The following is a 22,098-nucleotide window of genomic DNA, read 5'->3' on the forward strand; positions in this document are numbered from 1 at the left end:
TGATCAATGCTGGAGGCCTTCGTGAGTTCCCAGCATGCATCCCAGTATCAATCAAATATGCAGATTACTGTGTTTTGTTTGCTGCTTAGGGTGTTTTAAATATTCTTATTTGAGTATTATTAATATCATGTAACCATTAACAATCACTATATCAGTCTGCTCTAAAACATTAGCAAGAGGATCGTTAATGAAATCACTTTGGTAAATAACAATTCAGCTTTTACATCAGAAAGATATATATTACCATGGTAGTATTTACATGTAACCCAACTGCCTTTTCTCGTCTGTGAACTTTTCATGCTTTGATGAGTGCAAATGCACAATGCAATGCACTAGAAAGGTAGCGATTGGGTAACGATAGCACGGGATTTAAATACGAAATTTATTTTATAGTCTGCGGAAGCCTTTTCTTATTCACGCGTTTAAAGACATTAACTTTTGGGGACTCGAATCATTAAAATAATTTCGGACGATCAGATTTCCTCTGCCAGCCAGCGCCCAGCTGCCAAGAACAGGTGCTTTCGTTTTCATTTCACCTCAAAACTTGATTTAAAGTATGCTTTTATTTTTAGAGTTAAAACTGCTTTTGGCCATCCAGTTTGCATTTAGAGTCAAACTACTCTGACGGAGTCATTAATAGGTTTTTTAACAAAATCCAAAACCCTAGAGAAAAAGACGTGATGTCGTGACGACGTCGACGATGTCAACATGCGACTTTCATCAACCCTGAACCCCCGTCATTGAAATAAACGCTTTTTCTGCATCAAGATGTCGCGTTTTTGGAACATTTCACATTTGCACAAGGGTAACTACAAAAGTTTGACAGAGTAGTAGTGCACATGCGCCCTCTCTTCCCTGGGGATTTTGCATAGATAATTTTGCTTCCGGATTTTTTTTTTTTATTCTTATAACGTTCTCTTCACTTCCTTGTGTTTAGCGAATAGAGGAACTGACCACATTGTGACTAGACTGATCATAGATTTAATTTAATACAATTTTTTTAGATACTGCATTTGGCTATTTTTCATTGTAATTTTTTAAAATGAGAATTAGTTTAGATACAGGAGTTGGTTTTCGACGTGGTCATTGATTTTCTTCTCTAAACTTGGGTAAGTGTTTTTAATTTTTGGGATGTTTACATTACGGGGTGTTACAGTAGTTTTTTATGTAGGCTATGCATACAATTGATTTAAGGGTTTACGGTTTTTTTTTTAAATAAAAAATACAGTGATCAATTTTAAGGACTTTTATTAAACTATAGAAGTAAGTTTCCTTTTATTCATCCTTAGTGGGAAAACTGTTACATCAAAGTTACATTTGCAAAATGTTGAACAATAAATAATGTTTTAAATTGTAGTTTCATTGGACTACAAAAAAGTACATTCTGCAGTAGCAGGTGTTCCACCACAGCCTCTTGTTGTTAATGAAAACAATTACGTATTGTACTTGCAGTTAAGACAACTCGGATGTGGTAGATTTATTTTCTTATGCTGCAGAGCAACATACCTTTGCTTGTTCTTACTCGTGTTTATTTATCTCAACCTACTGACTTTTTGGTTTGTTATTGAGAGTTTATCTTGGTGCTTGTTTAAATGCCAGGAAAGAGAGTGATTTCTCTGTCTCTATCATACAGAAAGCTCAAAATGGAAGAATGTAGGGTGTGGGGGGATATACAAAGGTTTCTAAATGGAAATCACATTGAGTTTACTGGGTTACTTCCACCGTAGCCTTCTCAGCTACTCATTTGCAATGTAAATATTGGCTTATATGGGGAACCAGACATGAAACATCTATTTTGCTTGCCATGGTTCAACAGTTTGGAAAACTGACACTAAAAGGTGCAGTGTTTAGTCACAGATAACTGCTTGTCATATTCCTCTTTAGGTGGTGATCATTTCTATTATCAGAGCTGGCATGTCACATGCATGGTGGGGAAATTACAGCATTGATGTTGCCTTTTTCACAAAATAGTTTTTTTTTTTTTAACTCAAACCTTATGTAAAGAGAGAACTGATGATTCAGGCCAATTCTGATGTTCCGATTGGAACTTAAAAGGCTTCAGTAAATGCCTTTGTTGTCTTTGTTACAGTTACTGTATAATCATTAAAATAACTTCCATGCAAGGTTTGCTAAAAATGTAAATTCTGTTTTTAATTACTTAGCCTCATGTCATTCCAAACTTGTGTGACATTCATCTGTAGAACACAAAAATAAGTAATGAAAATCACTGTGGTCCAAAACATTGAATGGACAATAAAAACACAAATATAAAGTCATACATGTTTTAAAAACCGTAAGAAGATGAGTAAATAATGACTGAATTTTCATGTCTGGGTGAACTGTATTTGCCAGTGTGCGGCCAAAGGCAGCGATGGCAGGTCGCATACAGCAGGGAGACCTGACCGAATACAAGAAGAGTCTCATTAAGCGGGACTTGGAGATGGGGATAGTGATGACCGTCTACAGACAGAGGATGGAGAGGCTTACTGTGCAGGTCATCATGGAGACACGACAGGTGGCCTGGACGCGCACTGCCAACAAGACAGAAGGAGTGTGTGAGTGTCTTCCCTCGAGCTAATTTCTCACATTTACTCTTAAATGCGCATTTAAGGTGTTTGTTTTCATCTGTATGATGACCTTGGGGTTTCTAGTGTCATGCTTTAGCATTTAAGCTACATGGAGGTTAGGATTTAAGTTAACTGGGATATTAAAGACAGTGCTTTATTATTTAAAAGTGATTGTTCACTTTGGATGTTACAAATATGTAACTCAATTGGTAGAGCATTGCGTTATCAAGCGCAAGGTTGGGGGTTTGATTCCCCGGGAATACATGATAGGTAAAAAATTGATAGCCTGAGTTCACTGTAGGTCGCTTTGAATAAAAGCGTCTGCTAAATGCATACATTTACATTTAAATATGTGGCCATGCAAAGTGGCTTTGCATTATATGAAACCAAGTGGCTTTTGCATTAACATATTAATTTAGCGGGTTATTTATTCAAAGCAATAAATGAGGATCATCACAAAATTTACATTTATGCATTTAGCAGACGCTTATATCCAAAGCAACTTACAGTGCATTCAGGATATATTGTTTATTTTTTTTTTTTTACCAGTATGTGTGTTACCTGGGAATTGAACCCCTGACCTTTTGCGCTGCTAATTCAATGCTCTACCACTGAGCCACAGGAACACAAGAAAATTTTCAGAGTGGACTGCCATAACAATGCAAAATATTTACTGCAGGCTTCAACATGGCTGTGTTCAGATTAGAAATGTCAACAACAACAAATCGCACAGACGATTCTAGCCCGAATCTGTATCTGTATGCATGAGACTGTCTGAATACCGTCAGAATTCACATTTCTGTTGTAAAAAGAGAAACTTTGTGCAGAACTATTATTTGCTGTTATGCGTGTGTGTCCGAAGCTGCAGTTGCTGTGTGACGCGTGTTCCCAAAAAAAACCAAAAAAAAACAAAAACACTGGACGCAGTGACCGCGAACATTTTGTTTACTGCAGCCACAGCCATCATTACCAAGCGCGAACCGTTGACTCTGACATTGAATGAGAGTGTGAGAGATGAACCGAACGCACTGGCCACAGTGTGACATCCGTGTAAACATAGATGATGTCACGGTTTTTTTTTTAAAGACAGAACGTAGCCTTAGTTTGTATGTAGGCCTAGGCAATTTATATATTTACAATACTTACTAAAATATAATTAATATTATTTTATTGCTTTTATATTAGTTGTTTGAAGAGTAAAAAAAAATACATTTACAACCGGCAAGTCGGTCTGACTAAAAGCAAAAAAAATAAATACATTTAAGTCGGTCCTAAATTGACAGGTTTGGTCGGGTTACGGCAAACAATAATATTTTTAAGTATGGCCTTACATATAAAAGGGATAGTGAGATGAACTGACAATCAAATTTGAATTTTCAACTTGATCTGTGCAATACCAGAGAACTTATTTCAGACAGTAGTTGTGGGCTGTCTCAAATTCAAGTGAGCTACTTTGCCGTCTTAATGTTTCCATGGGCAGCAACAATTCTAACACATAATGTACCATGATCTTGCAGGAGAACACTTCTTGGGTGTGACTGTTTAATGGTTGCCAGTAATTATGGTAGTGCAGTGCCATCACACTTATCACAACATTTTTCTCACTTTCTAAAGTGCTGCTGACAGAGTTTTTCTTTTATTTCCAACATACTTTCAAAGCAGCTTTTCTATTCTTCTCCATATAATCTTTCCAGTTTCTTTCAAACATGACTGGTGCATTTTAAATAAAATAAATACATTTATGCATTTAGCAGACGCTTTTATCCAAAGCGACTTACAGTGCATTCAGGCTATCAATTTTTACCTATCATGTGTTCCCGGGGAATCGAACCCCCAACCTTGCGCTTCATATGTGATGTGGGTTACTCGGAGATGTACAGTTCTGCTTTGTCTTTATCTTCTGGTTGGCAAAATTGAGCAAAACAGACAACATTGTGTCCAAAATAACACAATATTAACTTCTTAATGAACTCTTATATAAGATGAGTATCACATTTGCACTAGTGTGATATTGCACTTAGCCTACTTCTCGTGTGATATTTCTTAACTATGTGATGTAAATATGAGACTCAATCTCAAACAGGCGTTTTGCCCCAAATCTTGAATTTTAGGGACATTTTCTAGGCTCCATCAAGCAGAAAGTTGTTTCACCTGCCTTATATTACTCCTGTTTCATACAAACTCCTTCTGGAGTGCATATGCAGTCCGCGTGCGTTTCGTATGTGGTGCAGAAGCAGCACGGACTGGTTTCACACAGGACGCGTTTGCAGTCCGCTACTGATCCGCGGCTGTTTAGGCCACAAACACAACATTTGTTAATTATTTTGATTTCAAATCATGTAAAAAAAAAAAGAGAGGGAGAAAAAAAAAAAAGCTTTTTCAGCATTGTGATACTCTTTTATCACAGTATAGTAACAATCTTTCATAGACATTAGTTTAAACTCAAATATAAACAACGTATTATTCATGCGCTTGACTTCTAGGTTTGTATAATAAGTTGTTCAAGCAAGCGGCAACGCTTTTAAACATAACATTTTACGTTAAAGCCAAATTTTCTTGTTAGGCTATCACAAACATTTAAAATGAAAACTCACCACTGACAGAAACAGTAGACTCTCATGCCTTTTGCACATAAATCTTTATTACAAGCAATCCCACGGGAACTTAGTTTTTCTGCCTCCATAAAAGTGCATATAGGTAGCCTATTATGTTGCCTTAATTACCTAAAGGTGCTCTCCTTCTTGATTTAAAAAAAGATCTTATATACTATTATGGTATTTATTAATGTTATGAATGAGCTATTTTCAGTTTTCATTTTAAATATAGTTGAAGTTAATCATTTTGTTAATCTTTTTTTTCATATTTCAGTTCAGTTACAATTTAGTTTCAGTAATTTTAGTGCCTCAAATGATTTTGTTGAAGCACCAAAATTATATTACTATTTTATGTCAATTAGTTGCCACTTAGGCACTTTTTTTTTTTTTTTTACTTTTTCCTCTATTTCTAATTTGTCTTTATATGTTATGCTCTAATTTTTGCAGTGGACCTTTTTGAGATCCGAGAAGTACGACCGGGAAAAAACTCCAAAGACTTTGATCGATTCAAGGACAGCAAGGATAAAAATACAGACCCGAACTCGTGCTTTACTATATTCTATGGCTCTCAGTTTGTTCTCAACACTCTCAGTCTGGGGGGTATGTGTGTCTTTTTATGCATATTACATGTTCTAACTCTAATTTAATCACTTTATTGTCATTCCCCCATATTCCCAAGTTGTAATATGCAATATGAACAATGTAAAGAATAAACAATATATATACATTTTGTAGCCACAGGTGGCATAGCATTCATTATGAGATAGGAATATATACAATGTGTGATGTGCTTGATAGATAATTATACTGTAGCATGTGACTACTGTAAGTATTACAATAGACTATTCAAGAAGGCATTTCCTCTCTTTCAGTATATCGTTTAGATTAATTTGATATGAAGATACATTTTGCAGCATTGTTTTTAGCACTGATAGCATTTGCTGTTCCACAGCTGATTCAGTGGAGGATGCAGAGAAATGGCTGACAGGACTGGAGTTACTCAGACAAGAAACACTGGTGGCCCACACACCAGAGATTGTAGAGAGGTACACACACACACACACACACACACACACACATAGTGTACTTTTTGTCTCCATAAACCGTAACACAAATCATTTGTTTATTTCATTCTCTGTTTTTACTCTACTGTAGTTGGCTGAGGAAGCAGATGTACTCGGTTAATTCAACAAAGAAAAACAGGTTCTCGTCTTTCTCTTTCATCTTTTTCTCAACCAGTCTCACTTTTGTCTCTGTCTCAAATCCTTATTGCTCCTTTTTGTCTCTAACAGCATCACCATGAAAGAGCTCAAGTCTCTTTTGCCACAGATGAACTTTAAAGTACCAGGTGGCCGTTTTTTGAAGGACAGAATTGGGGTATGAATGACACATTAAACACACATTATCTTGACGGAAACTTTATGGAACATTTTATCTCCTGATGTCTTGCCGATGATGATCTGTTTATCCATAAGTTGTACATTTTCTTGTTTTGAGACATGTGCAATTAATGTTTCTAATCGCTCTGAAAGTGTCAATTTTATCATTTAAGACAGTGGGAGCAAAGAAAGAAGTTCTGGATTTCGAGCAATTTCACAAATTCTACAATCATTTGATGTTTGAAAACCAAAAGATGGTAGGTGTGCAGTTAAGTTGAATAGCTGCATAAAGTGCACTTTATTTACACTGCCATTCAAAAGTTTGGGATCAGTTAGATTACTTTAAGATGTATAGAGTCTAGTAAAAATAGTAATATTGCAAAATATTATTACAATTGAAAGTAGCTGTTTCCATTTCAATGTATTTTAAAATGTATTTTATTCCTGTGATAGCAAAACTGAATTTTCATCAGCCATTACTCTAGTCTTCAGTATCGCACAATCTTTTAGTAATCATTTGAATGCTGATTGGATGCTCAGTGTACAATTTCTTGTTATTATTAAGTTGCTTAAAAGGTTTGTGGTTGCCAGTTGCTGTTTCAACTGTAATACATGCTTTTTTCATCATTCTTTGATGAATAGGAAGTTATAGAAAGAACAGGATTGTAAAATGTAAAAATCTTTACTTTTCTAGAAACTTCTATAATGTATGTTGTTTGACATTTTGTTAGATTCTAGATGAGTTTAAAAAGGAGTCATGTGCTTTCATCATGGGGTAAGAAACCGTCAAACATTATTTTAAATCAAAGAAGTTCTTTAAATGTGTGTCATGAGGTCATGCTAATGTTCTCATTCTTACTGAGTGTTTGCTCTTTTCTGCAGTATCGGCGATCAGCCTATTCAACTCTCAGATTTTCAAAGATTCCTTTTATTTCATCAAAAAGTACGACTTTCTGCTAATCCGTACATCTGATCATATACATATGTACTGTCGACACCATTAAAATATATCTATTTCATTCAAATACTAACAAATTCCAAACAAACACATACTGTGAATTTATTTTATAGGAGACTTGGGCCAACAATGTGAATCAAGTCCGAGAGCTTATGACCATCTTCATCGATGACACCATGAGGATGACCAACGATCCAGCCTTTACCGTTGAAGAGGTACAGGTTATAGAGATCTGTTTACTGTATCTTTACTTTAGGTGATGTGTTTCTCGAGCCTTCTTTCTGTCTTTCTAGTTCCTCAGTTTTCTCTTCTCCAAAGAGAACTCGATTTGGGATGAGAAGTTCTCCGAGATTTGCCCTCTAGACATGAACAATCCTCTGTCCCACTACTGGATCAACTCTTCTCACAACACGTCAGTGCTGCAGTTCTTCATGCTCGTAACACACATGCAGCAGCTCCTCCTCTTCCATTATGAACTTCCTGTGCTACTTCATGTGTTTTGCTTTTTTTCACAGATATTTGACTGGAGATCAACTGCGCAGTGAGTCCTCAACGGAAGCTTATGTGCGCTGCCTGAGGCTGGGCTGCCGCTGTGTTGAGTGTCAGTGAACCACACCCTTTAATAATATTTTTTAATGCTCTTTTAAACTAATGCATGTTCTTTTCTACTTAATTTTATGCATTGATATTGCAGTGATAAAATTGTTAATACGAATCCAGTCAGAGTTATATTAAAAATGGTCTTTGATCTTTCAAGCTCTTCCATTGCTCTCAGTGGGTGTTACATTGGTTCAGTCCAAAGGAAGTTCAATTAAAAGCGCCCATCCATACAAAAAGTGTCTCACTTGACTCCGGGGGTTGAACAAAGGCCACCTGTAGCGAATTGATGTGTTTCTGTAAGTAAAGTATACATATTTTAAACTTAATAATAACTTTAAAGGTGCCATCTGTAATGTTTGGCAAAAAAAATCAAGTCATACTCCACATTCCATACCAGATGGGGGCAGTATGCCTCAATAAAGTGAATTGGTCTACTCTAGAGTAACAAACGAGAAACGGCATAGTCTCTATGCTCCGCCCCTACTTTCACAACAACACTACAGCCATAGCCGAAACTTAACTGTGCGTTCACACCGCCGGTGTCAAGAGCGTCAAAAATCGCTCTTACCGCTCTGCTCACGACGATGCAGAAAGATTTGTGAGCGCTCAGACGCTCTAACGTAGATCGAATGCTTATTTTGTATTTAAAGCGGCCGCAAAGCAAACAAGCTTGTTGATCTCGTGTAGACTAACCACAAGGAGTTATAAGTTAACCTCATTAAATATTGTTGTGGACGAAATATTAGGATCCTTTACTTAAAATGAACAATCTCAGACACCTTGGTCCACGTATCACTTTTAATTAATTTTTTATGTCCCCGTACGCAAACAGGGACACATCATAGATTAATACAAACGCTAAACAGCAATAATCAACCTGTCCTTTATTCTGCTTGGGAAATAATGTGCCAACTCTCAAGCATTCAGCGTGAGACACACGCAATTGACTCTTTTCACACGCTTTCACGCCACACATAAATTTTTTCACGCACAAAAAAACCACGAAGCAAAGAGGACACAGAGACCAACAGACTAGACAGAGCAGGTTAGTTATGATATAATAAAATGGGTAACGTTAAGTTATAGCCAGCTAATTATCCATCGCAGCTACGGTTAGCCATCGCTAACATTAGCACGTTTATCGAACAGCCTTCGATACATTTCTATGTTATAACTTCCCGAAAACAAATACACAAACATATAAAACAAACTTCTAGCGAAATGCTAACAGCATCTAACTTACCAATCCAAAAGAAATGTTGCAAGTTTGGAGTCGAACCTCATTTCTTTCAGGTCAATCAGTTGTCTCCAGCGATTGAAAGCAGTGCCGATGTTTACTCTGGTTCGGCTCCATTTCTTATCGGATTTGATTTGTGATTCCGAGCGCGGTGGTGGTCTCTTGCCAAGGGCTTCAGTCATCCTTTCTCTCTCTTCCCTGAACTGAAATGATGTAGTGGGCTGTACTTTCCACATGATTGACATCAGGTTCAGGCACGCCGACAAGCCGTGTGAGTTATTCGTGTATTGCAGGTTGGCTGGTGGTTATGTTGCCCGCATACCGCCTCCCATGGCCGAAACTGGTATTACGACACCTGTCGGGCCGGGGCTAGTAATGCTAATGCTAATTAAGGTTTATATTTCTGCAGCACTATAACTTGACATTTTTTTAATGACATCATCGCCCTTATTTCTTCTAATTCTTTTGATGTGTTCAGGTCATGTTATGGATATTTTTACCTCAATTTTTGCATATGGCACCTTTAATCAAGCTTGCACCAACACTTGTACACAAAAGCAGTTCTGGGAGCATGACGTATGAGGTCAGCGTTGCGTTTGTTAACAGGATCAAAGGAAGCAAAGTTTACTTACTTTAGCAAAGGAAAAACAGTCTCCTTTTTTGTTATATCGAAATCCTCTGGCATTCTTCTTTACAAATCCTCATTTTGTACTTCAAATTCTTGACCATTGTTTTGTTTTCGATCTCTCCACTGCATTTCCGCATGTCACTTCTGAGTGGCGCATGCGCAAAACTGACCTCATACGTAATTCCCCCGGAAATGCTTAATTTACAACTGTGAGTGCAAGCTAGATTCAAATGATTATTACGTTTTGAATATCTGAGACATGGATGGGCGCTTTTAATTTAACTTCCTTTGGACTGAAGCAATGCAAAACCCGCTGACAGCAATGATAGAGCTTGAAAGATCAATGACAATTCTTTATATAACTCCGACTGGTTTCGTATGAAAGAAGAAAGTCATATACACCTAGGATGTCTCGGGGGTGAGTAAAACGCAGACTTTATTTTGGGGTTTTAATGTTTCTTTTTTCCAATGCAGTGGACTGCTGGAATGGTCCAGATGAACCTGTCATATACCATGGAAGGACCATGACCTCCAAGATAAAGTTTAAGGATGTGGTGAAGGCCATCAATGATCATGCTTTTGCAACGTCTGAGTTAGTCATCAACAACACATTCACACATTTATTTGTGAGGTTTTGTAAAACACATTAGTTCCCTCAGTTAGACGAAAATAATTTTACAAAACCTTTCAAGAACATAGCAGGGTCATAATCCGTCCCATATTAAAATAAAAAAGCAGTTATATTTTGCATAAAAAAGAAAATTAAACCTATTTTCTGAACACACACAAACACACACAAAAATAATTATATATATATATATATATACATATATATATATATATATATATATATATATATATATATATATATATATGGGTGATGGGTGATATTTGTTTTACTACCTTTAATTAATGGTAATTTAAATTTTTTCAGATTCAATAAAGTAATCTAATGAGAATGCCATTGAGAATATTTGTAATTTGCAACAAAATCTCAAAAGTAAAACATATTATGATAATAAGAATTTTGGGTTAAAATGTGCTCATTTGTAATGAGAATGCTGTCATAATGCATAACAAATCTAAATGCTCCTTTAATTAGCTTTCATTGGTTTAAGCAAAATTCCATGTATTTGATTTTGAGATTATATTTGACCTGTACGTTTATTTATTTAATTTTTTACATTTTCTTCACTTTTCGTATACTTTTTTCACATTATAATTGCATATAATTGCAAAAGTCATTTTTTAAATAAAAATGAAATTGATGCATCTTGATATGTGTAGTATTTTTGAACTATGTTTATTAACACGTCACTTTTGGCAGGTATCCTGTGGTGCTGTCCATAGAAGAGCACTGTGACGTCAAGCAACAGAAAATGATGGCTCAGGTGTTCAAAGATGTTTTCCAAGACAAGCTCCTGACCGATCTGCTGGAACCAGAAGCAGAACAACTGCCATCACCAACCCAACTCAAGGGCAAGATCATCATCAAGGTAGAAAAGCTTCACCAGAAAATCCTGCAATGTCTTTGATTTTACAATGCAATCCAAAGCCATGCAATCTCGCTTTTTCATACAGCACAAGAAACTGAATATTGATGAGACCTTTAGTAAAAAGGACCTACGGAAAGGAGATAAGCAGGGAGAGCTCTTCATCTGGGATCCAATCGATGAGGTGCCAGAGTCCAGTGAACATTGTCACGGCTTGTTTCATCTTATTCCAGTTGCCTTACTTGATTATGACTGTAATTTCTTTGTGACTCTCTCCATGTTCAGAGATGGTACAAGCACTACTGTGTGATTGAGAATAAGACATTGTATTATGCTGAGGAGAATGAACTAGAGGAGGACGCTGGAAAGGTGAATCACTGAGACTCCATTATAGAATGAGACTCATGCCAAAAATTGAGGGTTTTAACTGTAATTCAAATGCATAACCTCTCCTCAGTCATCTCAGGGAGGTACAGAGCTTCATAAGTCAGAGCCCTGGTTTCACGGGCGGATGTCAGAGGGCAGACAGACAGCCGAGAGACTGCTGCAGGAATATTGTGCAGATTCGGGTGGAGTTGACGGGACATTTCTGGTGCGGGAGAGTGACACTTTCGTCAATGATTGCACCCTCTCATTCTGGTAATGTAGGCCTGCTCTTCAGATACTCTTTAGAGAGGGAGGAGGGATGGTTTTCCATTTCGTATTTTCTCTCTGTTTTATTTATTGTCTTTAATTAGTATTTTCAACTGGAAGAAATAAGGGTCAGTGTTTCTATACAGTACATTGCCATGTCTTGTCAAACTGTGTATACGTTTTAATTTATATTGAATAATATATAATGAATCTGGCAATTGTTGTATCCTATAAGTGACATTTCTTATTTATGCAATTAGTACTGTTACTTAGTAAAAACATTTCCACAATTGAGAAAACGTGGGGGTACATTTTAAATAATTTAACTACTTTAATTTGAGTTGCAAACATTTTTTCTTAATGACACATTTTTCTTAACCACATGAGGATTGACATAATATTTGATGGGGAAAACAAAAGCAGAAACATTAATATGTTTTAGCAATGGATTACTTAAAAAAAAGAAAAAAAAAGTCCTAATTAAAAATACAGAAATCAGTATGAGAGTATAAACATTTCAAAGATAATGAACAAATGCATATGGATATGCAAATTTAAATACTTGAAGTCATATAATTCAGTAATTTCTACTCTGTTAATTTTATTTAAGCTTTTCCCTGTGGTAAACAGTTTTTTTCTTAATTTGTGTTAAGATATTATCACACAGGAAGTGACATAATATTGGGTGGGGAACACAACAATACAAACATCTTTACTTTTTAGCATTTAATTTGATTAATTCTATTTTTAAATATATAAAAAAGTATAATAATATCAAGTATGATGATCAGAATTTCAAAAATTTAAATATCACAATTAACATCTTGTAAGTAAATAGAATTTAATTGAAATTGAAATACTTATAATTTACTGTAGTTTTACTATGTAGATTTTTCTACTTTAGTTTAAACAATTCCTGGTTGTATAAATTTTGTTTTTCTTTTTTCTTTTTTTAAAAAATGACATCAAGTTATTCTCAATTCCTCATTGACCAAAATGGCTGACCTCAGCTCTTTAAGTCCATCCTTGACTTTGGTTTACTTTAAAGTCATGAATAATGCGTTTACATGCCTGAGGTTGACTAACTTATATTTCTGAAAGAAATACCATTTCATAGGTTTTAGAGACTGCTTCCTAACAAGAATGATCCATATTATTAATCCCAAATGCACAGAAATTTAAATAAGTTCCCTGTGTGGTCATTACAGGCGCGGTGGACGAGTTCAACATTGTCGAATCCGTTCCTGCTTAGAAGGAGGCCACACTGTCTATTTCCTCACAGAAAACCTGCACTTCCCCAGTGTGTACGAGCTTATCCAGTATTACAGAGAAAACCCTTTACGCTGTCAGGATTTCAACCTGCGCCTCACTGATCTTGTGCCTCGACCAGACCAGCACCTGCTAGAAGGGTAAGTCAGTACTCGCCACACAGTAACAAACTTGCTGCTTACCACATCCTGGCCAGCAGGGCTGTAGAAAACCACGTGGACAGCTTCTTTTAACGCTCACGAGCATCTGCATACAGCATAGACGTGAAACTGTGGTTTTCTTGTCTTTAGGTGGTTTTACAGTAACTTGAGTCGGGGTGAGGCGGAGGACTATCTCATGAGGATCCCTCGAGACGGAGCCTTTCTTATCAGACAGAGAGAAGATTCAGACTCTTGCGCCATCACCTTCAGGTGCCACTCATTACGCAGACAAAAGTCCGGAGTAGAAACAATTTTCACACAGAAATTCCAACCCAAATCAAAAAGAAACATCAAGTATAACACTGAATTAAATGTGAAATGTTGAGGAAGAAAGCTTGTAAACATTGTTTTGTTTACTGTATCTTGTATTTACAGTGTAACTTGCTAAGATTTCTTTTTAAAACATAATCTATAGTAATAAACCCAAATGATTAAGTTCTCCATCACCATCATATTTAAAATCATGTGGTTTGTTGTATAAGTCTTCTATACGTTTTTAAACCTACTGTATGGTTTTCATCTGGTAGATGAAAAAACAGATGATGATGTGTATAATGGGATGGTTCCTAAAATCATGTATTATTCGGGTAAAGAGAAAAATTTTTGTGTTTATTATATGTGCTGAACCTCAAATGTGAAAGGTAACATATTATATAAACATCAACATTTGTGAAATTTATTTTAAAAGATTTAAGCTTAATTTATATATATATTGTCACTGCATTGCACTGTCAATAATTTGTGTATTTAAGTTGGAAATGCAATGTGTGTGCGTGTGTGAATATATATATGCATGTATATAAATTATTTTCAAGAAGAAAACTTGCCTGAAAACCCACAGTAGCTGTTGTTTTAGTTAATTAATGTAATAATGATTGTAATTCATGGAGTTTTTTTTTTTTCTGGGTGTTGAAACAGAGGTGAAGGGATGGTGAAGCACTGTCGAATACACAAAGATGGATCTATGTACATTCTGGGCAACTCTAGTGAATTTGAGAGCCTGGTGGAATTGGTGGACTATTTCCGAAAGAAACCACTGTATCGAAAGACTAAATTGCGCTACCCGGTGACACCAGAACTGGTGGAACGCTTCAGTTCGGTAAGTAATAAAGCAACTTAAAAAAAAAACTATTTCAAGGCAGCACAGACAAGATAATTCTTTTCTAGAGTTCACTTAAAATATTGTCAACTGCGGCTGTACTGAACACTGTGCAATGATTGTACAAAACTTTGTGTGCAGCATCTGTACACACTCTTCAAAGTGAACAAGGGCATGTGCTTCCTTCGCTAAGGCCACAGTTTGCATGTTACACTTGCATGCTTTCATCTCTAGCAGCTCTGTTGGTTTCTTCTCCTTTTTTTCAATCAAAGTTCAGGCCAAAGTTTCTGATTTAGCAGATCTATAATATGCACGAAAGTGCCATTGTATGATTTAAATGTTTAGTAAGACATACAATACAAAAAAAAAGGCTTTTTATTTAGAATTTCTTTCACTTCCTGAGCCTATGCTAAAGTATTTTTGCCCTCTGTGGCTAGTATCCTCCCACCACAAAGCACATTTTTTAAGCAACCGAAAAGAAGTACCTTTATTGCTTAATTGTTCGAACATGATGTCTGATTAATATATGTTTCCTATTTTTTATTTCATTTTACACCACTAATTTAAAAAGATGTATCTTGTGTGAACCACGACTGCATTTGTTAAAAAAAATACAATAGCTTTTTTCTAAATGTACAGACTGTGCTCATTTTAAGTGTAATGTGCAGGGAGACAAGTCTAAGAAATGCTTTATGTCTTTTCAGATAACCATATCTGCTTCACTGTATGAATCTAAACAGTACGTGGAGGCCAACGAGATAGAGCCGTCTCTGGTAAGCACTTTGAAAGCAAACACAGCTCCTGCGAGTTAGCGTGCGCTAGAGGTCATCTCGTGTGGGCTGGGGAGGAAGTGGTGGCGCTGGCTATCTCTTTCTCTCACGTAGGAAACTGCTCGTCTTGAAAGAGGAAATGCAGCCTGGCTAAAAAGCAACGTCATGTTTAGTGCGTATGCCATGTATGCTTCATGTTTCTAGCTCGAACGTAATTCACAAAAGACAATGTATCTTTGTCTTCACACTCTTTAAACCGCCGAATGCTTGTGGGGGTTCCCTCAGTGCTGTTGCAGATTTGTAACAAGATTGAACTCATTTTGATTTGTTGCAGCCTCATAGCACGGTGAAGGCCATCTATGACTATAGGGCCATGCGGCCGGATGAACTCTCCTTTTATAAGGGCACTTTGATCCATAATGTGACCAAGGATACAAATGGATGGTGAGATTCTTTGCAAATGTGTGGATAATAAGGAATAAATGCACTATTTACCCTCGCAAAAAAATAAATAAAAAAACACTGTGGCAGTGTCATGGTCAAATGATAATACTGAAAGATAAAGTTACCTCAATATTTACATAGCACTCCAAGGTACACTACTGATCTGGAGTTTGGGGTCAGTAAGGTACATCAATCTGATGAAAAATACAGTTAAAAAAATAGTAATGTTGTGAAAATATTGTTACAATTTAAAATAACTGTCTTATTTTAATATATTTTAAATGTAATTTATTTCGGTTGGCAAAGCTGAATTTTCAGCATCATTACTCTAGTCTTCAGTGTCACATGATCTATCCGAAATCATTCCAATGTGCTGATTATATTATTATCGATGTTGAGAACAGTTGGACTGTTCAGTATTTTTGTGGGAACTGTAATACATGTAATGCATATTTTTCCCAAGTTACTTTGATGAATATATATAGTTCAAAACACCAGCTTTTATGTGAAACCGAGATCTTATGTACACATTATAAATTTGATCAATTTAATGTGTCGTTGCTGAATAAAAGTACTAACACTAAAATCTACTGACCCTCAACTCTTGAATGGAAGTGAACACCATCATTTTACCATGACTCATGTCCATAAAACATAAATCTGTGGTACACATATTCATTAACACGTGTTTGTCTGGAAATGTCATATTACACTATCAGGTGTTTCTAAAACCACAGGCTGGTTTTAATGGCTTATATTTTGATATGCTTGATAAACCAACATGTACTGTAATTTCCCCATCAGGTGGAAAGGAGACTATGGTGGAAAACTGCAGCACTATTTCCCTTCAAATTATGTAGAAGAAGTTGCCGATGCATCTGAGGCCAATTACCAAGTAAATAACATAACAAATATGTTTATTTGACATCACAGATATGTCATTCAGTGCTAGTTAGTACCGTACTTATGTGCTTCAATACATAACACATAAAACATAGATGACTAGATGTTCTCTTTCAGGGCGTTCAGGAAAATCCATTAGGCAACTTATGTAAGGGAATAGTGGACATCTCGAAGTGTACTGTCGGTAAGATTATTTATCCTCTGAGTCATCTGAACTCCTGTACATTACATGTTTTAATAATGGTATTTTGCACTCATTTCGCCGTTTCCAGTGCGTTCAGCCAAACACGGCAGGCCTGTGGTGGTGACGTTGCAGGATAAGGAGAATAGAGAGATGCCGTTTGATTTGGCCACTGAGACCACCGAGGAGCTGTACGAGTGGTATCAGGTGGCTTGGGACATCACACAGAGAGAGGAAAACCGAGAGATTGAGGTCTGTCTCACACGCTTAGACTTTTGACTAAATAGGGCAAACTGGGGCTAGTTGTCACAACAGGGAAGTTCTCACAAGGTTTTGAGTCACTGGTCCTGTAAATATAGTTGAAGCCAGACTTCAGTGGGTGTTAAAAAGCTACAGTAGGTGTAGACCATCAACATTTTAAGTATACAGTGAAGTATTTCAAGTATAATGTTGGGGTGGTGTTTATAAATGTTTGCAATATTGCAGATAAAAGAGCAAAAGAAGGTTGAGGAAAAAGAAGTGGTGGCCAGCGAGATGTCTGAACTGGTTGTTTACTGCCAGCCTCTCAGCAAAGAAAAAGACCGCTTTGGTATGACTAATTAAATATGAATTTATACTACCATTCAAAAAAAGAAAGGGATACTTTTATTCACCAAGGATGCATTAAACTGATCAAAAGCAACAGAAAAGACATTATTATTATTTATTTTTTTGAAGAAATACTGATCTTGTGAACTTTCTTTTCAACAAAGAATCATCAAAACACTATCACAGTTTGTTAAAAAATATTAAGCAGCACAACTGTTTTCAACATTGTTGAAAAACGATGATGAGAAAGAAGTAATTTCTGCTGAAAATTCAGCTTCGCGATCATGGGAATAAATTACATTTTTAAAATGATTTAAATATATTTAATAAACATTAAAAACAATTAATTAAAATTTTTATAATATTTAATAATATTTTTCTTTCTGTATTTTTGACCAAATATTTGCCTCCTTGGTGAGTATAAGAGACATATGTCAAAATCATTAAAAAAAAAATTAATGACATACATAAAAATAAACTATAAGTTAACAATGTGATTGTCCTTCCCTGTCAGATAATTATACCTACAAACAGGTTCGATCCTTCGTAGAAAATAAGATACCCTCCAGAAGCAAATCGGCTCAATTTATATTGTATAACCGCAAGGCGCTGAGCCGCGTTTACCCTAAGGGCCAGCGAGTGGATTCCTCTAACTATGATCCCTATCCTCTGTGGATGTGCGGATGCCACATGGTGGCACTCAACTTCCAAACCGCTGGTGAGTATGAAGTTGAACATCTCTGTAGTTCATGGAGAAAGCTGTTCATTAACATCCCCACTTATCTCAGTGGTGTTTGTTTAGCTAACTTATGACTGCACTGGAAGTATGGGAAGTACTGGTTGCTTATGGGTATAATAAACTACATCACACAAATCAGCCAACCTTTGACCCAAAGTATTAAACAAGGATGAGAGGAGATTTACTCAATGAAAGTTAAGGTTTTATTGAAATACAAGTTAAATTTGTAATAATTATTTGCGTAAAGGGGTAGATTATTAGAAATGTAAAATGAAAAAAGTCTACAATGATTTCAAGACAAAAATATGTAATAAAGGAAATAACGGACTCGAACTGAGTGTAAGGAAATATTACAGAGAAAAATTAGCAATTATTAAATAGCATAGCATTTATTCCATGTCTGAAAACAGTGTTTGCGTTTCTCCTCAGATAAGTACATGCAGCTGAACAGCGCCCTCTTCAGTCTGAACGCAGGAACAGGATATGTGCTGCAACCTGAGCTGATGCGCAGTGATTCATATGACCCTTATCAGGAGAAGAGGAATATCAGATTTACTATCACCATTAGGGTAAAACATGAGCTTCCTTCAGACAGAATAATGTTTATTTAGGTAGAGTTTGAGAGCTGAAAAATAACTTTTTAATTTTTTTATTTGATAAAATAATGGAAAAGATTGATGATGTTTTTTTAGGGCTGGTAATTTAACGTGTTAATTAAATTAATTAATTATTGAGGAAAACAACACATTTGACGCACTTGCCCCGCCCCAGAGCTATGTGGATGATATGCCATTACAGTCAATTGATGACTAATATAAGGCAGGGCAACAACTTACTGCTTACAGCCATTTGAACGAATCAAATGAATGAATAAATGACTCGATGACTTATTCATTAAGACATTTACCACGACCTGCTGCCAGTTTTGGTTATTATTTAGAGTATCATTTCATTAAAGAAATGATTTCATATTTTCATAGTAATAAAAAATAAATTATTAAATTTATAGTCCACCCATCCTTCACTCACATGGTCCAAAAGAGTAGGCTATATGTAATACATTTTATCAAACAAACTGAACCTACCTTTTTTGACTTGAAATGATCTTTTGGGAGTAATTTCTACAAATTTGACGTGCGATTAATTCGATTAATTAAACACCACATAAAGTAATTAATAAGATTACAAATTTTAATCACTTACCAGCCCTAGTTTTTTTTCTGACACTCAGGTGATAGGAGCACGACATCTTCCCAAACCAGGACGAAGCATTGCCAGTCCCTTCGTGGAGATCGAACTCTGTGGCCAAACAGAGGACAACAAATTCAAAACTATCGTTTGCCGTAAGACGCAGTATTATTTTAGCGTAACAGATAATATTAGGCTACAGATTTTAGTAACATTTTATTTATTTTTATGTTTTAAGTTTTACAAGCTTGTGTGTATGTGTGTGTGATTTTAGTTGTAGTTAACTTAAGTAATCCTGGTTACAAGTGGGGAAAGTAGGACATTTCAGACATTAAAGCCTTATTTAATATAATTTGGATATTGTTTTTAAGAGTTTTCATATTTAGTTTTTATTTCTTATTCTTATATATATATTATCAAATTCCAATTATAAGTCATCTAACATTTTACAAAATGCATTATTATATTTGTATTATTATCTTAGTCTTCTTAAAAACAGGGAATTCACTGAAGTATGTTCTGTAGAGATTTAGTAAGTAAATAAATAAATGTGTCCTCAGATGATAATGGACTGAACCCTATGTGGCTCGTGCCGAACGGTCAGCCTTCGGAGGCATGTACTTTCAGCGTGTATGAACCAGACCTCACCTTCCTGCGCTTTGTGGTCTTTGAGGAGGACATGTTCTCTGATCCCAACTTCCTGGCCCAGGCTACGTTCCCTGTGAGAGGTGTTCGCTCAGGTAAGTCTATCAGCTTCATTCAATTATTGTTATGGGAAACATTGTGCGAACGAAAGCAGATTGAAGTACGAATACTGAGCTGCTGCTTTCACAGGCTACAGATCAGTCCCTTTAAAGAATGGCTTTAGTGAAAACCTGGAGCTGGCGTCTCTACTGGTGCATGTTGATATACAGCAGGTGGAGGTAAGAAACAGCTCTAAAAACAGCCTTTTTGTCAACAATGTAATAATTTATTTTAAGAAAAGAATATCTCATTTTGTTGTATTGAGAATGTGATGTTAGTGTAATGGAAATCCCCTGTGATATCTGACTTGTCTTTTTTCAGAAAGCGGAGGAGGAACTTTACTCCTCCTCGAAACAGTTGCAAAAGAAGCAGGCGGAGTTAAGCAACGATTTCTGTCTCTACGACTCTCACCCCAACCTGCAGCGCAAAAAATAAACAGGAAATCAACAGCAAAAACATCGACGACAGCAAAATCTACTCATGAGGAAAACTAGCAAGTCTAGTTCCCTTCCGGTCTGGTTCTAATGCTCTTATGGGTCTCTTACTCTCGGTTCTGCAGCTCTGTTACTAACAGGCCCCCAAGACAGGAAGTTGCAGCCATCTCTTGTGGCCACACAGGAATAAATCGCAGAGAGAGTTTGCGCAATACCCGCGGGTGAATTCTCTGTGGAAGGTGTAGCTACAGTCCAGAAGTTGTAACACTCTTTAAACTGAGGGCATGAAAGCTGCATGAGAGGTTTTTTTTTTTAGGTTTTTTTTTTACTGTGAAACTGTTCATCTGCTGTCTTCATCTGATTGTAACATTTCATTTGCGGCTGTATTAAACTTTTCCTTATCGTCTTAAAAACTCAAATAGCAAACGAGACATGTTATTTATTTGGTTTCTTTCTTGTTTTGAACATGCATAGGAAGTTTTATCAGGTTTGTTTGGATATGTAAGCGATAATGCACAGTCTGACAGTTATTATCTCAAAGTAAATTACTTGTTTGTTAGGTTTTTGGGTATAATGGCCATCTGTTTGTATATTATCTTGAATTTTACACCGCTACTTACCAAATAAATAAATATGTGGACACGAAATGTTGAATGATGTTTTTACACTTCTATTTGTATATTTTCCTAAAATATAGTAAGAAAACTGTATAATACACAATTTAGTTTTTTGCCTATTAACAAGATAAACACTGCAATAGCATTATAATAATAATAATAATAATAATAACTGTCATTTCATCTCTTTCTTACTATCACTTTTCAATAAAAAAAGCCAGTATAGGAATCAGTAAATATCTAGAATCAGTGGTTCCCTATATAAAATAGAATAAAAACAGGCAGTTAAGGTGCACAGAGATGTAAGAAGCCTGTCTGACCTTGTTGATTTTAACGATGTATTTTAGCAATCATGCTGTTGTCTGCGACTTCAGACTGGGACTTCGAAAACGAAGTGCTTGGCTTATATCTTACTTCAGCTCTTGTGATGACATTTCAAAATCTCTCATGTAAGCATTTGGTTCTGCAACTGGGCAAAAGATTTGACCAAGACTCACATTAAGCAATCTCAGACAGCTTTCTGCAGTCTCTACTGGTTTTTGATAGTCTGGCCAGATCCCACTGAAATGAAGCTTCTGTCTCCCATTGAACCTGAACATTACAGTATGGAAAACAGTGATTGTCTATAGAGGATGAGGGGTTTAATGTAACATAAAAGAGAAGCTGTAACAAGATTCATCAGCAAATATCTGGAACAATTATCAAAAACCCTTGGTGACAAAGTTATGGTTATGAAACCCACTACAGTTGCCAAACTATGGAAGAGAGCAGAAAAAGAGTGGATCAAGATCACACCAGCCCAGTCTAAAAACTAGTGATGTCCTGCGGCTGCA

General features: G+C 36.1%; 1 protein-coding gene across 2 annotated transcripts; it reads left to right on the forward strand.

Moving 5' to 3' along the window:
- The first annotated feature begins 701 nt into the window (after positions 1-701).
- On the forward strand, positions 702-21,295 carry LOC127934627 (1-phosphatidylinositol 4,5-bisphosphate phosphodiesterase gamma-2). Of its 2 annotated transcripts, none has more exons than XM_052532131.1 (32): positions 702-1,109; positions 2,353-2,555; positions 5,609-5,761; positions 6,114-6,207; positions 6,317-6,364; positions 6,454-6,538; positions 6,714-6,797; positions 7,272-7,315; positions 7,423-7,483; positions 7,612-7,713; positions 7,792-7,910; positions 8,014-8,099; positions 10,438-10,555; positions 11,291-11,459; positions 11,545-11,640; positions 11,742-11,825; positions 11,914-12,095; positions 13,298-13,498; positions 13,649-13,768; positions 14,477-14,657; positions 15,362-15,430; positions 15,762-15,871; positions 16,676-16,766; positions 16,892-16,958; positions 17,047-17,207; positions 17,442-17,544; positions 18,058-18,261; positions 18,712-18,851; positions 19,514-19,625; positions 20,031-20,210; positions 20,305-20,393; positions 20,536-21,295. In XM_052532131.1, the coding sequence occupies exons 2-32, from the start codon at positions 2,372-2,374 to the stop codon at positions 20,647-20,649; spliced, it is 3,651 nt and encodes a 1,216-aa protein (XP_052388091.1). In that variant the 5' UTR covers positions 702-1,109; positions 2,353-2,371; the 3' UTR covers positions 20,650-21,295. The 2 variants fall into 2 exon arrangements, with proteins under 2 accessions (XP_052388091.1, XP_052388092.1); XM_052532132.1 differs by having other exon boundaries at positions 748-1,109; positions 11,923-12,095.
- The last annotated feature ends 803 nt before the right edge of the window (positions 21,296-22,098 follow it).

The sequence above is a fragment of the Carassius gibelio genome, chromosome A18 (assembly GCF_023724105.1).
Source record: "Carassius gibelio isolate Cgi1373 ecotype wild population from Czech Republic chromosome A18, carGib1.2-hapl.c, whole genome shotgun sequence".
Lineage (NCBI taxonomy): Eukaryota > Metazoa > Chordata > Actinopteri > Cypriniformes > Cyprinidae > Carassius > Carassius gibelio.